The 21556-nt window shown below is 42.5% G+C and overlaps 8 protein-coding genes across 8 annotated transcripts; 4 read left to right on the top strand and 4 right to left on the bottom strand.

The window, feature by feature from the left end:
• Window positions 1–125: 125 nt before the first annotated feature.
• EAE98_007612 (uncharacterized protein) lies at window positions 126–1836 on the top strand (the record flags this gene model as incomplete). The annotated part of the gene is made up of 4 exons (XM_038955235.1): window positions 126–476; window positions 529–1226; window positions 1280–1491; window positions 1556–1836. The coding sequence occupies 4 exons, from the start codon at window positions 126–128 to the stop codon at window positions 1834–1836; spliced, it is 1542 nt and encodes a 513-aa protein (XP_038808413.1).
• Window positions 1837–2559: 723 nt separating this feature from the next.
• On the bottom strand, window positions 2560–3042 carry EAE98_007611 (uncharacterized protein; the record flags this gene model as incomplete). The annotated part of the gene is made up of 1 exon (XM_038955234.1): window positions 2560–3042. One exon carries the CDS (start codon window positions 3040–3042, stop codon window positions 2560–2562), a length of 483 nt encoding a protein of 160 aa, XP_038808412.1.
• A 535-nt stretch (window positions 3043–3577) lies between these two features.
• On the bottom strand, window positions 3578–4702 carry EAE98_007610 (uncharacterized protein; the record flags this gene model as incomplete). The annotated part of the gene is made up of 1 exon (XM_038955233.1): window positions 3578–4702. The coding sequence occupies one exon, from the start codon at window positions 4700–4702 to the stop codon at window positions 3578–3580; it is 1125 nt and encodes a 374-aa protein (XP_038808411.1).
• A 1003-nt stretch (window positions 4703–5705) lies between these two features.
• EAE98_007609 (uncharacterized protein) lies at window positions 5706–8659 on the bottom strand (the record flags this gene model as incomplete). The annotated part of the gene is made up of 2 exons (XM_038955232.1): window positions 5706–8586; window positions 8643–8659. The coding sequence occupies 2 exons, from the start codon at window positions 8657–8659 to the stop codon at window positions 5706–5708; spliced, it is 2898 nt and encodes a 965-aa protein (XP_038808410.1).
• A 323-nt stretch (window positions 8660–8982) lies between these two features.
• EAE98_007608 (uncharacterized protein) lies at window positions 8983–10207 on the top strand (the record flags this gene model as incomplete). The annotated part of the gene is made up of 6 exons (XM_038955231.1): window positions 8983–9044; window positions 9095–9336; window positions 9390–9812; window positions 9875–9975; window positions 10027–10075; window positions 10128–10207. The coding sequence occupies 6 exons, from the start codon at window positions 8983–8985 to the stop codon at window positions 10205–10207; spliced, it is 957 nt and encodes a 318-aa protein (XP_038808409.1).
• Window positions 10208–10738: 531 nt separating this feature from the next.
• Window positions 10739–14501, top strand: EAE98_007607 (uncharacterized protein; the record flags this gene model as incomplete). Its single annotated transcript, XM_038955230.1, has 3 exons — window positions 10739–12679; window positions 12744–14325; window positions 14386–14501. The coding sequence occupies 3 exons, from the start codon at window positions 10739–10741 to the stop codon at window positions 14499–14501; spliced, it is 3639 nt and encodes a 1212-aa protein (XP_038808408.1).
• Window positions 14502–16144: 1643 nt separating this feature from the next.
• On the top strand, window positions 16145–18262 carry EAE98_007606 (uncharacterized protein; the record flags this gene model as incomplete). Its single annotated transcript, XM_038955229.1, has 2 exons — window positions 16145–16871; window positions 16923–18262. 2 exons carry the CDS (start codon window positions 16145–16147, stop codon window positions 18260–18262), a joined length of 2067 nt encoding a protein of 688 aa, XP_038808407.1.
• A 1007-nt stretch (window positions 18263–19269) lies between these two features.
• Window positions 19270–21171, bottom strand: EAE98_007605 (uncharacterized protein; the record flags this gene model as incomplete). Its single annotated transcript, XM_038955228.1, has 2 exons — window positions 19270–20809; window positions 20864–21171. 2 exons carry the CDS (start codon window positions 21169–21171, stop codon window positions 19270–19272), a joined length of 1848 nt encoding a protein of 615 aa, XP_038808406.1.
• Between the last annotated feature and the right edge of the window lie 385 nt (window positions 21172–21556).

Here is a 21556-nt window from a genome sequence, read left to right as displayed (position 1 = left end):
AATATGCATGTCTTCAGAAGGAAATATATAAGAAACTTCTATTCGGCTTCCTCATTCATCACAACAGCTTACAACTTTATCTTTCAGTCTATCACTTTCTTTAATCGGTTTTTTCTCTCTTCATCATGTTTTCCTTGCTACTCGCAGGATCTACTTTCGTAGGAGCTGTTTACGCAGCTTCTAATGTTTCAACCTCCCTTGCAGGGACAACTGTAACGACCGATTACGGAACCTTTACCTATTCGGAAGCTTCAGCATGTGCATGCTCTCAACTCTCATCTAGTTATCCGGAGTACCTCTACTTTCCAAACACCTCAAACTACACTTACTACAACCTTGAGGCATGGGATATCAGAACTAATGCGGACCCGGCTTGTATCTTCAGTCCTATCAATGCCGATCAAGTGGCAGCGGGAGTAGGAATTATCAGTACTTGTGATGCTCAATTTGCTATTCGTGGTGGGGGTCATATGAATGTAAGTTCTTAGTACATTTGAGGTTAGGAGTCTTCCGCTGACGATTTCATAGTTCCCTGGAGCCAACAATATCAATGCTGGTGTAATGGTAGCTCTTGCGGGCCTTAATGACCTTCAGATTTCCGCCGATAATACCACTGTGGATGTTGGTCCAGGTAATAGATGGTATGATGTCTACTCTTATCTCGAACCTTATGGTCGTATTGTCATTGGGGGTCGTCTGAAAACCATTGGTGTTCCTGGTCTTACTCTTATCGGTGGTGTCCATTACTTCAACAACAAGTATGGATATGCAATGGATAACGTTGTGAACTATGATGTTGTTCTTGGAAATGGTACTCAAGTCAAAGCATCCGCAGATTGCAACCCCGATCTTTTCTGGGCATTGAAAGGTGGTGCCAATAATTTCGGTGTCGTCACCAAATTCACACTCAACACATTCGATATCCCTCTCGTCAGCACTACGATCCAAGTATTCGACGAAAGTGGAATTGAAGCTTTCCTTCAAGCTACCTGTGATTTGGCTGCCAATAACGATCCTTCGATTGCAGCTGGAGCAGTTATTACTACTACCTACAATGCCACTACAGGAGCTATGTCAGCATCCCTTCTAGGTGTTCAAGCTGGAACCGAAAGTCCACCATCTAGATTCGAAAACTTTACCGCAATCCCGGCATTACAATCTATAAATAATGTTTCTTCAATGGCTACTTTTGCAGCACAACTCGACTCCCCTCTGCAAATGTTCCGGTAAGTTTCACACAATCTGTCATGAAATGATCACTGCTAATGTATAACTCCAGAGTCGAATTTGCTGTTCATTCCATGAAACCAAATGGAACTGTTCTCTATCAAATGTGGCAAATGTGGAAAGCTGCAGTCGAAGATGTTAAAGATGTTGTTGGTTTCTACCCAACTTTCGTCACAAATCTTGATCCTAAAAGCGCCAACACTATCGCAAAAACCAACGGTATTGGCAACGTATGGGGAAGAGATGACACTGAATCTGAAATCTGTGAGTCACTTCTCTTTTTTGTAAAAATCCCTATTCGATTTGAAGAGATACTAACATTAAAAAGGGTGGCAAATGAGCACCGGCTGGGATTTAGCACAAGACGATCTCCGCATGACAACATGGATTCAAAAAGTCATGGGAGAAATCCATAACTTTGCTATTGCAAACAATGTCTCCAGCGACGAAACAGATTTCATCTATATGGGTGATGCTGGAGGATGGCAAGATCCATTTTCTACCATGCCAGCGGAAAATGTGGAGAAGATGATCACGATTAGGGAGAAATATGATCCTCTGGGTGCATTTTCGCGTTTGAATTGGGGTGGATTCAAGATTCCTTCTTAGAGGGGTTGAGATGAGAGATAAGGAGGTTGTTAGATTGTATGATGGGGATTGTGACATGCGGAGAGGGGCTTGGAGATGATTGACTATGGTGATGGGTTGGGTTGTCCATGTATGGAAGGGGGCGCTGGATATGATCATTGTATATTATTCTTATTTTGTTAAACTTCTATAGAAATACCAACTCGAGGTTTCTAATAGTCTTGGCTTTACATAAATTTCCAGTGCTTCCAATAGTCCAGACTGTAGTCTAATAGGATTCTATTTTGAGGATTTTGAAAGTACATCTATCGATGTCATAAATTCATTCTTTCGGATCAATTCAAACATTAAGATTATCTCAATGCACGAAATGATTTTATTGTTCAGAAAGGATTGGATATTCAACGTTCTTGGTAGTTGGACTGTAGGCTAGAAGGACTATTTGACACCCTGAATCGAACAATCAGAGGTCAGTTTTTGTAATCATCGAAATACACCGTATGATATTCGGTATCCTATTCCTGATACCTGCGAGATCTGCAATTCGTTCTGAAAGTAAAATACCATGTGACCGAGGGCAGTTGATTGTCACTGCGTCAATTGAATTTTGATAACTGTGTCCTTTCAACCATTGGGAACAAAGATGGTATAGCATGTAGCACAAGTAGATTCTTTGACTGCAATTCTATCTCATTATTCTACCTCGAAATGTATGTCTACTTCCTAATCATCCTTTCCAGCTATTCAACTACTAGTATCTCTTTCTACTTCCCCTTTAAAAGATCCATCGCTTCCAGCTTCTTCGTTCCCTTCTCCTTGGACCTCTTTTCTCTCTTCCTTTATCCATTCCAGTTTCCTTAAGAAATCTTCAATACGTTGAACACTCCATTCTATTTCATCCAACGCATACAGCTCATCTCGAAGCTTCAATATTCTTGTTTCCGCGCCCTTCAATTCTTGCTCTACGTAATAGATTTCTCGAAGAAGAAAATCAATCTTCTCTAATCTCTCTTTCTCTAAATTACGGCCATTGTTGATGTTACCTGTAGTCGAATCCAGGGATCGCCATCGTCGAGGTACAAGTGGTATCCTAGTTGACAACTGAGCTACCGAGTTCTCTGTGTATGTTGCTGGTACGACTGTCAATGACGAAGTTGAAGTTGATTCCAAAGTTGTTGTGGGAGGTTGGGTTGAGTCCGAGACTGGGACTGGGTTTGTGACTGGCATTGTGATTATTCTTTGATGTATGTATGTTTGGTAGAGAGTGCTGAGAAGTATGCAGTAAGAAACAATGGGAACTCATCGAGGGTCTTTATAGGAGTTTAAATCTATGATGTCTCATTATAGTTTTGAATAGATGTTGTGTTATTGTTTCAAATTATTGAGAAGTGCATTGTAGAATCTTGAGGATTATATGGAGAATCAGAAGAACGTTCAAGAAGAAATGTTCTAGACATATCTACGTAGCTTCGTGAGAGGACAGGATCATACATGAAATCTCTTTGAGATTCTAGAATTATTGTCTTGGACAATCGCATCACATTGACTTAACAGATACATTTTGATACTGGATTTCACCACTAAAGAAACGTCAAAACATTTATTGAATTATGACAAATGTAACAAAATCATTCTATTGCGTGCGTATTGAGAGAAGAGTGTGATGAAATTCTCGCTAAATGAATGTGAAAAAGCCTTGAGATACCTATGCAACAAGACTCGAAAAAAAAGTAAAGCATGAGCACCGTTGCCCAAAATACTCTCAATCGAACAATGCACCAAGGAAATATGTCCAGTAACCTCGCCTCTTCTTCTCCTCTTTCATCCTCTCTATCTCCGTTCGTAGTAAATGGACCTCATGCTTTTCTTCTTCATATTTCTGTTCCAAGCAAATCCATTTCCCCAAGCTCTCTGCTGCATGTTGTCGGGCATCATCTCTTTCCTTCTGCGCCAGCTGCATCTCTCTCAATCTCACCAATGCATTTCGCTGCGCGTCATTCATTCGACTCAATCTCTCAGATGCAAGCTGCAATGCCTCATCTCTTTCTCTTTCTGCCAACTCCATATCTTCAAATCTCTTGGCTGCGACTCGTCTCGCTTCATTGATCTCCTCCACTTTTTCGCTCTGCCACTCTGCAACTTCAACGATAAGTTGCTTTCCCTCATACTTTTCCTTCTCCGCTTGCTTCTGCAATTTCAAACTCGCCTCTGCTTGCAAAATAGCTTGATCTCTCTCCGCCTGCACCAACGCTATTTTCTCGCCGGCGAAAAGTCCCGTCTTCCTCTTCTCCAATTTGGTCAGCTGATACCGCATCTCCCATAATTTGCGCTTGGTATCATCGTTTTCCTTCTCTATGATTTCGTACTTCGTCTTGGTTTCTGCCGCACTGAGAATTGCGTCATCTCTTTCCTTTTCTAAGATTAAGCTTTTTGACTTTTCCATCAAGAGTTGTTCAAGGAGATTGGAGCAGCGTTCAGTTGCTTCGTCTCGCTCTTTGATTGAATCCTCGTTTCTCGGTGCAGCGTCTCCAGATTCTGTGGATGAGTCGTCCGTCTGAGAGGAAGTGTGAGTAACCATGCTACCCGTCGATCCCACCGGAGAGGAAGGGCGACTTTCATGGGGAGAAGCCAAAAATGGCTCGATTGGTGAATTGGGTTCGGATCTCTTAGGAGACTCTAGTTCCCAGGAATTCCGGTGGTTGAATCGTGGGTGATACGCTGGTCCAATATCGAAAGAGATCGGACTCGATGCCGATCCTGCTTTCTTGTAATATCTTGCGACATCCCTGGCGACGTTGGCGTGTATGGAATCTCGAGAGGGATTCTCAGATTCGGACAGCGGACGGAGACGTAGGACTGGAGTACGGGAAGGGGGTGAAGATGACATTTTCGTTTGGGGTGAAATGACGTGTTGGAGTTGTTGTACACGAGAAAGGTATTAAATAATACCTCTTTTCTTTATATTATTCAGAATATGGAATTCACGGACTGCTACCATTTTTTGATTCTGCTTTTTCTTTACGTTTTGCTTTGAAACGCAAAAATTAGATCTATGTGTTAGGCTTTGAAAGGAAAAGAAAGACATTTTGGCACGCATCCTCTCGTAACAATCATTATGAATCTAGATCATTCGAAGTTCAAAGAAACACTTCATCGAAACATCCAGAGGGATGAAGACTGACAGAGAGCTATCTCCTTCGAGTTTATAGTAATGAAGATACATCAATAGGTGCATGTATTGACAGAACACTTCTCAGCTTTCGAAATTTTTAATAAATCCATCCTTCAATTTTTTGTTATTGGAATTCGTACAACGATTATTCCATCTCTAATAAATGATTTTGATGATTTTCGGAATACAAAAATCGACATGTAAAGAAATATTCACAAGTCCACTTTTTGCAGTGTCCCGTCAGTTCGTTCATCCACTGGTGATAGATACTCTGGAATAAATAAGAAAGTCTAAGATGAAATAGAACAATAAGATCTCAATTTCCAGAATTGAATAGAACAAATATGCTTTAACACACAAGTATCTACGTACAATAAGGGGGTACAAGTTCAAAACTCCAGTCGATACTGATCGAAGCAACTAGACATTCTCACAAAGTTCAACTCGAGATATGCCTTCTTTTTCGGGCTTCTTTGAAATGCGTATTTTGGTTCATTTGCTTTGAAAATTGCGAACATAAAACTTAGGGAATTACTACTTGGCTGCAATCTGGATTGGTATAACGCATCTCATTCTTTTCTACAGTTAATGGTTATGCAAATAAGTGCCATCGAATTTTCCCACCACACTACCATTTTGACCATAATTTGTACATCTTACATTTTTGATGTCCGCCTAAATCTACACCCACGAATTGCCACAATTAAATTCAAACATCTTAAGAAACTTGAACAAATCCTCTCTTTTTCTTACTCGATCCATCGTCCTCCTCCCAAGTCTCCTCATCCACATAATCCTTAGACCCCATATCCTTGACTCTCTCTCCAGTAATCTTCAAAGCTGCCAAATTAAATCCCATCTCATCCTTCTGTCTCTTCAAACTCTTTCTCAAGTTCTCCTTAACACCATCTAACATAGTCCTCATAGTTTTACTTGAAACAATCTGTTTTTGATGTGTCTTTAACATGAAGAATAATATTCGACATGTAAGTGGTATGTTCATCTCTTTTTGGGCAAAAATATTTAAGAATGTGAAGAGCATGGGGAGAGTAGAGAATGGAAGAACGAGCAATGCGTCGTGAAGAGCTGCGGCTTTGATTTTCTGGAGAGTATTGAGAACATGTCTTTCGGCACTGATATTACCGAGAGCCATGAAAAGGAGGTTGCGGGCTGGAGGAGCGGTATTAGGATTAGTGGCTTTCGCGAGTTCATATTCAGCCATTAGTTCCAGATCGGCAGTACCGATCTCAAGAGCTTCGACAATCTTTTCTCCAGCCATGAGAGTCTCGGTTGTTTGTTTTCCGGCGGCTCCAACTTCATTATCATCATCTTCCTCGTTCTTATCAGGATTCAGAGATGTTGTCAAAGTTGATTCATATAACTCTTCCAACTCCTTCTCCTTCTCTTCCTCGAGGAATATTTGCTCGTCAGTTTGTTCCCACACTCGAATACTTTTATCGTGACTTGCACTGACAAAGAAGTCACCTGTTCGACTGACCGCCAAAGCCCAGATTTCACCGTGATGACCATCTAATCTTTGGATTTGTTCGAATTTGTCTCCATCCCAGTACTTGATCATTTTGTCTTTACTAGTACTGAAGAAATGATGTCCATTGCCATCTTGACTATGTGGAATAAATGCGACTTGTAAAATACTGTCTTGATGTCCAAAGAAAGCTTTATGACAATCTCCGAAATCGAGACCCCAAAGGCGTATATTCTTGTCAGCAGAGCAAGTAACAATGAGCTTGCTATCAAAAGAAATATCCATGTTAAGCACGGGCAACTTGTGACCATACAAATTTAGGAAGAGCTTTAGAGAATCGACGAAGAAAACCTTGACGGTATTGTCCAGGAGGGCCACAGCCAACAAACGTGCATCTGGTGAAAATCTCAAGCTCAAGATATCATCTGATACTTTCAATGTTCTGGTATGGACGAGTCGTAATTTTGGGGTTTTTCGTGTGGTTCCGGGGATCTCCTCCTGAATCACCTCAAAGTTCCAGAATTTAGCTGACTTATCTGCACTTCCGGATACCACAGAACGTCCATCTGGGTGTACTTGTAAACTCCAAATGGCACCTTCATGTGCTTTGATACTCTCGATCATTGCAGTCGCAGTTACATCAAATAACTCCAGTTCCCCAGATTTTGTTCCAACCACTAGAATTTTATCTCCCGGCAAAAATGCACAGCATAGAGCATAGCCACATTCAAAACTTCGTATACAAGTTCCCTTGCGAACGTTCCAGATTTTGATACCACCATTGGATACTGATGCCAGCATTTTGTCATCGGAACTCAGTGCCAACGCTCTTATATCTGCTCTGTGACCTGGCATTTCGACTGATAGTGTTCTTGAGTAATCCGGCATTTCTTCGCTCTTAGATTTCTTACTCTTCTCTTTCGTGACTACTGTGTAGACCTCCAGTTGATTGTTCGAAGTTGCTATAAGCAATTGTATCGATTTGGTGCCTTTGATGCGTACCCAATCAATGGATCGAACTCTACCTCCCGTTCTAACAATGACGTATGGGACGAAAAAGTCTGTGATATCAGCAGTTGAAATGTCTTCGACCTTTTCATCCACTTCGTCAACTTCCATAGCTGACTTCTCAGTTGCGGCCAACTTTTCTCTTCTTCTCCTGCGCTTTCTTGCTAAACTTTTTTTTACTTCCTCTTCTGATCGTATCCTCCATATTTCAACCGACTTTTCCGAACCATGAACCGAAAAGTAATCTAAGCGTGGGTGGAAACTGATTTCGAGTGCCCTATCTTTTCCCTGTCGATGTAAAATTCCTCTACCCTGGAGATATCGAGCTTCAACTGCACCGTTCACCTGTTTCGATAATTTGTATAGACCGGCTGTATCAATAGACCACACTTTCATTTCCCCATCGTTTCCAGCCGTGATACACCCACTACCATCCGGTGAAGTCCCTAAAGCCCAGCATTCTCCATTTGTTTGAGCGACATGGGTTTCGATACAGTGCTGAGATGTCATATCCCAGAGTTTGATGAGTGCATCCTTGCCAGTGGTGAGAAGGAATCCCTCAGATGAACTGTCCTCCACATCAACTACTTCTTCGTCTTCACCAGATTCTTGTGGCGCGCTGGGTTGAATGAATTGGAGTCCGGTTATCTGATCCTTGTGTCCTCTCAATTTGAACAAGCCGACCTCAGCAACCAGGTCCCATACAATGACATCTGTATCTCTCGAACCACTAGCTAGTCGGACTCCGGATTTATCGAATGCTAGTGTAGTAATCGCAGACTTGTGCCCGTTGAACTTGACTAGAATAGTCGCAATTTTCGAGTCCCATAGTCGTATACTACCATCCTCGTATCCGACGGCGAAAATGTCTATGTCTGTTTTACTCTGGGCAATGGCTGAAACTTGAGATTTACATTCATTGTCTCTCCATCGACTCAAAAGAGCTCCGGTCTTTATTTCCCAGCATAATACCTCCTCATTGGCAGCCACTATAGCTCTTCCCGAACCTGTATTTCGACTCGAGACGCCGGCTCCATCTGTTGACCAAACAACATTTGAAGTACTCGAATTGACAAGACCGAATGATTTCGAATGCTCGTATTTCCTAGAAGTAAGTAGGTCAATAATTGCTCATTGGTATTTATCATTTTGAGGACTCACAAGTAAGATTTAACCATATTTATCAACTGGCGCAAAAGTACTCATATGCAGTTTGAGAACCAGAACTTTTTTTCTAACCTATGCGATAAAATTCCTTAGTGCTACCGATAAGCATGGGTTTGACGGGATTAAAAGCGGCCGCAGAATGAAACGCTTTTACGCGAGAGCGTCCAAAGATATAATGCCGCTTTAAAACCCAAAGCTAAGCCACCCGCCCCACGTCGTCAGCAACCTGAGCTACAACAACACAACAGGAGAGCAGCAGCTTAATTCCCCATAGTGCATTAGTAGTACTGGAAACATCACAACGGGAAATTCAAGTCTCTCACACACCACCATAATGCTTCTCCTCGATTACCAAAATGTACTCATTCAATCCGTACTCACGGAGAGATTCTCAGGGTTTGTGTAAACCTGTATCCTGACGCTCAGCCAAAACTAATTCAAATCAGAGCACCACCGGTGAACATTGACCAGACTGTAGCCGATTTCGACGGTGTTACTTTCCACATCTCGACCCCTGAAGCAAAGACAAAAATTCTCGTTTCCATACAAGTCAAATGCTACGATGAACTTGTACGATATGGCGCTCAGCAGGTTCTTGAGCGTGAATATGGTCCATACGTTGTTGCGCCGGAAAGTGGTTACAATTTCTCGGTGCAAGTGGATTTGGAAAGTCTGCCAGAAGAGAAGGGTATGAATTCTAGTCACTATGTATGGCATATGCTGATGCAATATATTTTCCAGAAGCCCGAGATGATTTGATTAGACGTATATCCTTATTGAAACGAAATGCCATGGCTGCGCCATTCGAGCATGCCTTCACGGAATTCCACAAATTACAGGAGGAAGCATCGAAATTCACATCCGAGGAAGCTCCCCAGGGTGTCAGAGAAGGTGGAGATGTTATGGCGATTCATTACCGTGATGAAGAAGCGATTTATATCAAGGCCAGTCACGACAGAGTTACTGTTATCTTCAGTACAGTATTCCGCGAAGAGACAGATAGAGTATTCGGAAGGGTCTTTATTCAAGAGTTCGTAGATGCCCGAAGGAGAGCTATTCAAAACGCTCCTCAAGTATTGTTCAGAACCGACCCGCCATTGGAACTTCAAGGAGTTCCAGGAGTAAAGGATAATGGCAGTGGAGATATTGGATATGTTACATTTGGTAAGCTCAAATACTCTTCTGTGGTATCGTGAGCTTCTATTTCACCCTGCTAACTCATACAGTTTTATTCCCACGCCACCTCACACTTCAACGAAGAGATGAAGTTATTTCCCACATCCAAACCTTCCGTGATTACTTCCATTACCATATCAAAGCATCAAAGGTATTTGCATGAAACACGACCAATACATGATTCAGTGTTAACCTCTCCTAGGCATACATTCACTCTAGAATGCGTACACGTACCGCAGACTTCTTGCAAGGTGGGCTCTTATTTCTGAAGAGTGGACGTTGCACATTACTGACGATTAGTAGTTCTGAGAAGAGCACGCCCAGAGAACGAAGAGAAAGAGAGAAAGACAGCTACCGGACGCACTTTCAAGGTCCAAGGTTAAGGATTGAAGACAACTGGGAGTTTGGGGTAGGTGATTGTATGACACGAAAATTGAAATTGAGCGATATTGCATACCACAAAACTTCTAGGAGTTTTTGTTTTGTGAGTTGATACCATCTTGAATATCTTGTGATTTTGGCGTGATTCTTTGACACATTCCCCTTTTCAATTGTCTGTCTATTGGCATTACACTTCTCGACCTGGACAAATCAAATTTTATTGTGAGAACTCCGTGGAACAAACAGTAGGTAGGTATATTTACTTTAAATGTGTAAGGAATGTTACAAAGCCATTAATAATTATTCCATTGAGCAGATAATGAGTGAGCAGTTGCACTGCTGGAAAGACATCTACTAAAACCGGGCAATCGTATATCACGTGATACATGCATCAAGCTTTAGCCTCGTGTGGCGGGTGGCTTGTAACACGAACTAGTGCTGGCTATCAAAGCTACCAGGTACCTTCTCGATTACAAAATCAATACAAAATTATCCCATCCAAACACCAATGCGCAGCACTACAACGCGCCAACATGTCCGACACCGACTTCGAGACGATCAGGAAGCTACAGGCTGAGAGGAATGCTGCCTCTGCTGGTAAGAAGGGATCGAAGACATTTGATCCATCAAGTCAGCGAACTGATGTTTCCACCAAGGCCTCCTTAACAGAAAGCTTCGATACCAGTCTTTATGAGCGCGATGGCGGTGATAAATTCGCAGGTTATAATACTTCCATCGCAGTGGCAGATGGTGATGATGATGATGAAATGGAGGAAGCTGATACCAGCCGAAGATTGGTAGGCCAATACACAGCTTCCAAGGAACAGATGAACGAATTCGCGCAGGGTAATGGGGTCGAGGAGGAAGATATTCTCTTAGGGAGAGAGAAAAGTGCACGAATTTCCGATCGCGAAACTGATTATCAAAAACGTCGACACGATCGAGTCTTGACACCTACAAGAGCTGATGGAAATGCTGAAAGCTACAGAGATGTCATGGCTAGAAGAGAACTTGAGCGTGAGGAAGAGAGAGTCAGGAAAGCCATTGAGGAAAAGAAGGCGAATGGCGAAGTCATTCACCATACTGCAACGCTGATCAAGGAAAGTAGTGGTTCTCCTGGTGATAAGGAAAACGACGAAGCTGGTTCCACGGAAGCTGTCGCAAGTGGACGCAAAAGAAAGAAGAGATGGGATGTTGGCACTGAGGAAGATACTAGCATGGCTCCACCATCAGCGGAGGGTAAAACCAAACGTTCGAGATGGGATCAAACACCAGCTGTTGGAGGCGCCGCGGTTGACGAAACTCCTAGGAGAAGGTCTAGATGGGATCAAGCACCTGCTGCCACCCCCATGGGCAATCAAGGATTAGTAACACCAATGCATCCATCACAAATGGGCGGTCCATCTATACCAACTACATTCGGAACTGATATATCATCGAGAAATGCTCCACTTTCAGATGAGGAGCTCGATATGATGTTACCATCTGAAGGCTACAAAATCTTAGAACCTCCGCCAGGTTACGCCCCAATACGAACTATTGCGCAAAAGGTCATGTCTACTCCATTGCCTACTGGTGGGTTTATGATGCAAGATCCAGAAAGTGGAAGACAATTAGCAAAACAACTCCCAACAGAAATACCCGGCGTGGGAGATTTGCAATTCTTCAAGGCGGAGGACATGGCATATTTCGGAAAGCTCACAGATGGTAGTGACGAAAATTCTATGAGTGTCGAAGAGCTTAAAGAAAGGAAGATCATGAGGCTTCTACTCAAAGTCAAGAATGGAACTCCACCTATGCGAAAGACTGCTTTGCGTCAACTTACGGATAACGCAAGGCAATTTGGCGCTGGACCATTATTCAACCAAATTCTTCCATCGCTCATGGAAAAGACATTGGAGGATCAAGAGCGCCATTTGTTGGTCAAGGTTATTGATCGTATCCTCTACAAACTTGATGATCTTGTCAGGCCTTATGTTCACAAGATTTTGGTCGTCATCGAACCATTGCTTATCGATCAAGATTACTACGCCCGAGTGGAAGGTCGAGAAATTATTTCCAATCTCAGTAAAGCTGCCGGTTTAGCTCACATGATCAGTACTATGCGACCAGATATTGATCATGTTGATGAATATGTACGAAACACAACTGCTAGAGCATTTGCTGTCGTCGCTTCTGCACTTGGTATTCCTGCACTTCTTCCTTTCTTACGAGCAGTTTGTAGAAGTAAGAAATCGTGGCAAGCAAGACATACTGGTGTAAAGATTGTTCAACAGATTCCTATCTTAATGGGTTGTGCTGTACTTCCTCATCTAAAAGGTTTGGTTGATTGTATCGGCGGTAATCTTAATGACGATCAAACAAAAGTTCGAACTGTTACCAGTTTGGCAATTGCGGCTTTAGCAGAGGCAGCAAATCCATATGGTATTGAAAGCTTCGATGATATCCTCAATCCATTATGGACAGGTGCTAGGGTTAGTACAAACCCTTTCTTTTATTGCCAAACAATTAAATAACAATTTACTAACACACAACTAGAAACAACGTGGAAAAGGTCTTGCAGGTTTCTTGAAGGCCGTTGGATACATCATCCCTTTGATGGACGAAGAATACGCCAACTACTACACGGGACAAATCATGGAGATTCTTTTGAGAGAATTCTCATCTCCCGATGAGGAAATGAAAAAAGTAGTACTCAAAGTTGTTTCACAATGCGCTGGTACCGATGGTGTAACAGCAGGATACCTGAAGGAGAATGTGTTAGATGAGTTTTTCAAGAGCTTCTGGGTTCGAAGAATGGCATTGGACAAGCGTAACTATAGACAAGTGGTTGAGACTACTGTTGATCTCGGCCAAAAAGTCGGTGTCGGCGAGATTGTGGAGCGCATCGTCAATAACTTGAAGGATGAAAGTGAAGCATATCGTAAAATGACTGTGGAGACTATTGAGAAAGTTATTGCAAGTCTCGGTGCTGCAGACATTGGTGAGAGACTTGAAGAACGACTTATCGATGGTATTTTGCACTCTTTCCAGGAACAGAGTGTCGAGGATATCGTCATGTTGAATGGATTTGGAACTGTGGTTAACGCTCTTGGTACGAGATGTAAACCATACCTCCCCCAAATTGTCAGTACCATTTTGTGGCGATTAAACAACAAATCTGCGACTGTTCGACAACAAGCGGCGGATTTGATCTCTCGTATTGCAATGGTTATGAAGCAATGTGGTGAAGATGCTTTGATGGGAAAGCTAGGTATCGTTCTTTACGAATATCTCGGTGAAGAATATCCAGAAGTTCTCGGTTCTATCCTTGGTGCCTTGCGTTCTATTGTCACTGTGGTCGGTATCAATCAAATGCAACCTCCAATCAAGGACTTACTTCCTCGACTTACACCAATTCTACGAAATCGACACGAGAAGGTACAAGAAAACACCATTGATTTGGTTGGTCGTATCGCTGATCGTGGACCTGAGAGTGTTAATGCTAGAGAATGGATGAGAATCTGTTTCGAACTTCTAGACATGCTCAAGGCCCATAAGAAAGGTATTCGTCGTGCTGCCAATAACACATTCGGTTTCATCGCCAAAGCTATTGGACCTCAGGATGTTCTCGCTACTCTTCTAAACAATCTCCGAGTTCAAGAACGTCAATCTCGTGTCTGTACTGCTGTAGCAATTGGTATTGTTGCAGAAACTTGTGCTCCATTCACAGTTCTCCCAGCTTTGATGAATGAATATCGTGTTCCCGAACTCAATGTTCAGAATGGTGTTCTGAAATCACTTTCTTTCCTCTTCGAATATATTGGTGAGATGGCCAAAGATTATGTTTATGCTATTACGCCTTTACTCGAAGATGCATTGATCGATCGTGATCAAGTTCACAGACAGACTGCCGCCTCTGTTGTCAAGCACGTAGCATTGGGCGTTGTTGGTCTTGGCTGCGAAGATGCAATGCTTCATCTTCTCAACTTACTATACCCCAACCTATTCGAGACCAGTCCTCACGTTATCGATCGTATCGTTGAAGCCATTGAGGCTATCAGAATGGCAATTGGACCAGGTCTTGTTCTCAACTACGTCTGGGCTGGTCTGTTCCACCCAGCACGCAAAGTTAGACAACGTGAGTCACTCTTCTTACATTCTCATATATTTACTAAATTGATGCTGACGATGCCATTAGCTTATTGGACGCTTTACAACAGCGCTTATGTATTATCAGCCGATGCTATCGTGCCTTACTACCCAAACATGGATGATGAGAAGATGGACAGGCCTGACTTGGCAATTGTGATATAAAACAGGCACGCAATGATTTGAACATGGAGGATTGGGTATTTTGGGCATACGTATGTACATTAATTATGATAGCGGCTCGAGCGGGTATAAAATGTCACTTCGTTTTTTTCGTTAAGATACAAAAGTACTGGGAGATGTGAAGTTGAATGGAAAGATAACTTGTGATGAAGCTAGGGTAAAAAGAATAATGGCATTATTCCGTAGATGCAGTACGTCAACTGCTTTATGATCACATCAGGCAATTGAAAGCACCAAATAGAGGAAAGGGTAGTAAAATATTCTCTAGATTTCTTACACATAATAGATTTTTTTGATTTATAATTAAGACAAACAATCGAAAGTATTGGAAAGGAGATAGTGATACATTGTCTAGATTTCCTAGATGCAATAAAATTCTTATTCTTCATAATCAAACTAGACAACCAAAAGTCCTCTCAACAGTAAATACATTACCACACTCTTCAATGCATGAATCTGATTTTGAAAACAAGAAGATGCTCGGGTCATTCCGATTCCAAAGTAACCAGTCAGATGGTGCTAAACCCTAGACTAGTTTGCTGTCCACATGTGATTTCACCCGTAATTCTTGGACAATCAAACTAAGCTGCATGTCAATATACTCGCTCTTGTCGTAATTAATGCCGTGCTGATGCCTCGCAAATTCGCCTGTTTACCTGTCCAGAATCGAAACAAAATCAGAATCATCCCTTTCCAAAATTCAATGATTATTCGATCCTCAAAGACTTATAAGAGAAAACAAATCAGCATAATGGAAATTTGTATCAAATATCGATTAGCCTTCCTGAAGATTGCTCTTGGTCTAACAAATCAAACATTACATCATCATTCCACTCGTAGGCTTATAAATTGATAGGTACTAAGCCTTGATTTTGCCTAGTGTTCGTTTCTTAAAATACCGAGTGCAATTGCAATACCGAGTACATGGTAGAAAGATGGATTTTATTACATTGGACTTGACTGCCATTGTGCCAGCCATACCCCTTAGGGCCCTAGACCCGATCTGATCATACATTGCATGCTTATTTCAGTCTAGCTCCTTCTTTTGTACCTACACTCTTTACCATCTGACGGGAAACGATTACTCGTAGTCCTATGGTAAGATTACTATTTACCATAAATTTTGAGAATATATGCCGACCTCGAGCCGACCTTGAGCCGGCCCCATCAATTCCCCGCATTTTAGATGTCACTGCGGGGAAGATTCTGGTCAAGCGAGCTAAACGATCTAATTGGGTTAAGCGGGCTTTACGAGCCTCTATACGAGCTTCTCCGCGAGCCTTCGCAATGGCACCCATCGAGCCATCCTCGCCATCCCATTCATATGGGCGAAAAGAAGGCGGTATAGCCCCACACAATTGCCTTGGTAAAAAAATCTAAACGGCATCTCCATTGAATAAGATGAACTAAATCATACTTTCGTCCGTTGCTATACCGAATTCTGCGAGAATTGAAAACGAGATGACATATTTTTGGTCAATTTGGAAATATATATAGCTACGATGAAGGAAGTGTACCAGATGCTGATTGTCTCTACGCAGGAAGCCTTTGGTCTTCAATCTTGGCCAAAGTTCTCATGGGTTCTTTATACATCTCCGTTTAGATTCATGTCGAAAATACCCACGATGATTTTCTCATATTTTTCTGTCAGTCTTCTTGGCTTGTGTGTGGTATCAACTAAAGCTATACCATATGAAGAATACATTCTTACGCCAAATTCTCGAACGCTATCACCAGTATCAGTATACAATATCAATGGCTCAGTTACCAATGCAGAAGCATTGACCGCTACTGGATCCTCAAATCCAGCGACATTCGGTCCCTCTTCGGCTATCACCTACGATTTTGGAAAGAATATCGCTGGTATCGTCTCCTTCAATGTTGGCACCATCGATGGAGATGGCGATCAATTCATTGGAATCAGTTTTACTGAAAGTTCACTGTGGATCAGCGATAAAGGATGTGATGCTACAGCCGATGGAGGAATCGATGAAGCTTTGTGGTATCCAGTCACCAGTGGTGGCTTTTATCAAGCGGAAAAGAAACAACAACGAGGTGGATTTAGATATCTAAATGTCTATCACAATACCACCGGGTCTGTTGAAGTCTCAAATCTGACTATACAATACACTGCTTTACCTCATAAAGCAGAAAACGAACTCAGAGCCTACACAGGTTACTTTCACTGCAATGACGATCAGGTCAATCGAGTATGGTACGCTGGAGCCTATACTAATGATATGTGTACTATTGATCCTACAACTGGGGACTCTCTAGTACATCTAGGCGTGATCACTTCAAATAGCACCATCACAGAACCTGTAACATGGTGGAACAATTACACCATTGCGAGTAAGTTCTTCTTTCCGTGTTACGAGAATAATACTGACAAGTAACTATCAGATGGTACCAGTGTTCTTACTGATGGCGCCAAGAGAGATCGTCTCGTATGGCCTGGAGATATAGCAATTTCTGGTCCCTCGGTCTTCGTTTCAACTAACGATATGCCAACCATCAAGAATTCTCTTGATTCGTTACTTGTACTTCAAAATTCCTCAGGTGCACTACCATATGCCGGTATTCCATTTACCACAGTTATCTCAACCTGGAGTTTTACCTATCACCTCCATTCACTGATCGATATTCACGATTATTATTTATTTACCGGCGACGAGGAGTATTTGAAAGAACATTGGGGACAATTCACATTGGGAATGAATTTCTCCTTAAGTCTTATCGATGAGACACAAATGGCCAATCTTCCTCCAGATAACCCTGATTGGTTACGAGTTGGTATGGGTGGTCATAATATCGAGGCAAATTCTATTCTTTACTATACTCTCAATCTGGGTACGAAACTCGCAAAAGTACTTAATGACTCTTCACCTTCCACTTCAAAATGGCCAGAATACGCCGCTGGTATCAAATCGGCCGCAAATGTTGCGCTATGGGATAACACAACAAATCTGTTTAGAGACAATGATACACTTCCATTAACAACACTCTATCCACAAGACGGAAATGCATGGGCTATCTTCTCCGGCCTTGTTTCCACTCCCGCCCGAGCCCTCCAAGTCTCCGATTCCCTAGCTGCACGCTGGGGTAAATACGGTGCTCCCGCTCCCGAAGGCGGCGGTAATGTCGTATCCCCCTTCGTCACCAGTTTCGAAATCCAAGCACACTATATGGCTGGAAGAGCCGATCGCGCTGTCGATTTAATCAAATTCATGTGGGGAGATTTCATGCTGGACGATCCACGTATGACGAACAGTACGTTTATAGAAGGATACTCTACGGATGGTACTTTACACTATGCGCCGTATACGAATGATCCGCGAGTATCTCATGCGCATGGCTGGAGCACGGGACCAACTTCTGCTCTGACATTCCATGGAGCGGGATTGAGAGTTACAGAGGCAGCGGGAAAAGCTTGGAGTGTGGCGCCCAATCTTGGAGGATTGACGGATATCGAAGCGGGATTCCAGACGGATCTCGGTAGCTTTGCAGTTAAAGCGTCAGGAAGCTCGGGGAGATTGGACAGTATTGAGATTACGACTCCAAAGGGAACAACGGGTTCCATAAGCGTGCCATATACGAATCAAACGGCAACAATGAGTTTGCAGAGTAGAGATGGAGAAGAAGTCGCCATGACGCGGCAAATCGCCGCGGGCAATGCGACGAGTGGGAGGTATGTGGTGGAGAATGTGGAGGGGGGGAATTGGACTGTAACTTTAAGCTATTAATCTTGGGTTATTAGAAAAATCATTGTAAATATATATTTGTTCCAAATCATTCGATTTTTGAGTATGATACTGCGCATGTGATGGTGGGCTAATTAATTTGATCTGATTCCAAGCCTATTGTGAAAAAGTGATCGTCTGGGAAGTATATTTGAGGATGAGAAATTGTACTAGATAGAATAATAGGCCAGATGATGTATATGTGTAAAAAAAGAAAGATGTGAGAAATTTCTGAGATTAGTGACCTCTACCCGACAGAACCTTATTTGCTAAATGGTCGAGGAGGTTCGTTGGGTGGAAGCTATGTGTATCCATGTATTATGGTTGGTCTGGGAATTCAGAGATTGAACGAGAGAGGGATTTGCGACTAGGATCTAAACATAATGCAAGAGGTATGAAGTATCTTTTCTATATATGCTGAGTAGATAGTATTTTTTTAAAGAGTACTTTTTTCTGTTATAAATCTTCATATTATTAGTCCGCAGTTCGGACTATCAGACACATTAAGATATTGAATTCGATTAGAAGATTGAATTATTTTCAAATTTTTGATTGCGTTTAGACGTTTGAAGAATCTCAACTATCAGCTGTTAATTGCCATAACCCTTTTTCTTGATCGTCTGACTTTAATTCAAATGTCTCCTTACAGCTGGACTTCCATTATCATCAGGTTGTGGTTCGAATGTTACACTACACATCCATTCATGCGACTTTACACTGTAAATGGCACAGAAACACAATAGCATGGGAAGCTAATGTTGAAAAGGTATCATGTATTATTAAAATCAAGGGATATCATTTCTATTACATATCAATCATTACTCATCCGAATATAACCTTTCCTTCATATCCAACCATGCGTTCATCCGACTTTTTTATACAATCATCTCATCTCATGCCATTAAATCATGATCCAACAAATATCCTCCCTTTAAATCATTCCATAAAGCATTAAATCATCCCCGTGTGACAAGTTTGTCATATTTGCAACGACCATACCAATCCATCACCTACAAAGACTCAGGTTGCATCAACTCCTCATGCTTAACATTTCCCATTCCGCCCTCATCAGACTTATGCCCATTCTCCTTTCTGAAGACATCACTCTCAGAAACAGGAGAGAAGACTTTACCCCATCGTCCATGAATAAAGTCATTAGCAGTGACCATCGAACTTCTCAAGTTCTCCTTGACCAACTGACTAGTAGGTTGACTGAAAATAACATCAATCTCCTCAAGCGTCTTGTTCTTAGTCTCAGGCATGAAAAGCACCTGGTAAAACCAACCCACTACTGCAATACCACCATAGAAACCCAATGTCAAACCAATATTCGACATGGCCTTTTGCATTTCAGCAAAGAAGTATGTAACGAGGAAAGAACAGAGGAAGAGCATGGTATCCGAAGTTTCCATTCCGTAAGAACGGAGGTAAGTAGGGTAGACTTCGGAAGGAATGACCCAAGTGAGACAGGCGTAGGAACCGAAGAAACCTTCGTAGAGAATAAGACCGGTGATATATGTACCTTGGGAACCCGCTTTGTTGGTCAAAGGAATGAGGTATGAGCAACCGATAATGACAAGACCGATGAAGAAACCGGGAAGCATAGCAATAGCCCAGAAACGACGACCAAATTTCTCCATGTAGAGAATGGCGGGGATGGTACCGATGAGAAGGGCTCCACCTCCAACAAGCGACATGAAAACAGCTTCCTTATCGTTGAATCCAACTTGTTGCATAAGTGTGGCCATGTAGTATTGAATAGCGTTGATACCAGTGAATTGTCCCAGGAAAATCATGACGTTTGCGTAAATAATCGCACGACGAGCACGAGGAACAGTGATGAAGTCGAGCCATGCGAATCTCTTACGAGCACCTTCCATCTCACGCTCAGAATCGACAGAATGTTTCATGACGAAAAATTCCTTACGAGCAGCTTCATCTGTACCACGAATACGACTCCAGACGCCCCAAGCATCCGCAGTACGTCCCTTGTGCATAAGGAAACGGGGTGATTCGGGCATGAAGAGAATACCAACAAGCATGATTGTGGAGAAAACGAGGGAAGATCCCAACATGTATCTCCAACCACCAGATTTAACCCCGACGAAAATAGCAGCGACGACGTAACCGAGAACTTCTCCTAGCGCAATCATGAATTGGTACAGCGAGACCAAGTTTCCACGATATTTGGGTGCGACGGATTCTGCGACGTAGACGGGGACAGTTCCACCTTCGAGACCAACACCAAGACCAAGAATAACACGTCCAGCCATCATCATGCCAAAGTTGACGGCACCGGCTTCGAGTGCTGCTCCGATTGTGTAGAGGAATAGAGACCATACGATAGCTTGTTTTCGTCCGACGGCTTCGTTCAATGGTCCAAGCATCAATGCACCACCGACGGCACCTAATGGTACGCCAGAACTGACCAAACTAACTTGTCTTGTGTTGAGGCCAAGCGAAGCTGGCATGTATAGATTTGCTCCCGAGATTAAAGATTGATCGATACCGGAAAGAAGACCTCCCATAGAGGCAAAAGCGACTAACAACCTGCACAATACCAGTTAGAAATTTTCTTGAATCTCTTGCACAAAAAATACATACCAGGTGTAATGTCTAGGGTCCTTGAACTTCAACTGGAATACGTCGGAACGAGATTTGCCTCGAGCTGTAACCTCTGCTTCCAAATCTTGTACTTCGTTATCAATGGTTTCCATGTCACCTGCAGCAGCGATTTGGAGAGCCTCCCACTCTGAGACCCTTCGGCCGATATGACCTGGACGAGCTTGAGCTGCACCCTTCTCGTTACCGAAATCTGATACATTTTCTTCACTCATCTTAGCAGGTGTGTTATAATGAGAAGAGCTGACGTCTTCATTATTGGCGACCTCCTTTGTGGGGAGATCTGACATGACTGTGAATTATATTATGATGTGTTTAAAAAATATCCGGTGGAAGAAGAAAGGGAGTTATGAGGGAACTGTCCACTCAGATAAATTTGAGAATACCCTTTCAGAAAAATAGAAAGGCGCGAAGAGAAATTAGAAAGGTATAGAAAACGGGTAAATGCAGAATGAGGGGAATGAGCGAAGATATATGATTTGAAGACCCGGGGCATCTCAATAGCCATCTTATCCCAAAGTCGCAACCGAATAACATTCCCTTTGAGGATTAAAGTTTCCAACTTGTCAGTTGAGAGCTTACCTGTTACTTTTACCTATTAAGGAAAGGTGGTAGAAGGATGTCATGTTGACGTTGGGTTCTTTCCGCAATCTTAGGGTAGTGAAAGTCTGAAAG

The sequence above is a fragment of the Botrytis deweyae genome (assembly GCF_014898535.1).
Source record: "Botrytis deweyae strain B1 chromosome Unknown BDEW_018, whole genome shotgun sequence".
Classification (NCBI taxonomy): Eukaryota; Fungi; Ascomycota; class Leotiomycetes; order Helotiales; family Sclerotiniaceae; genus Botrytis; species Botrytis deweyae.
This window is presented reverse-complemented; position numbering and strand designations above follow the sequence as displayed.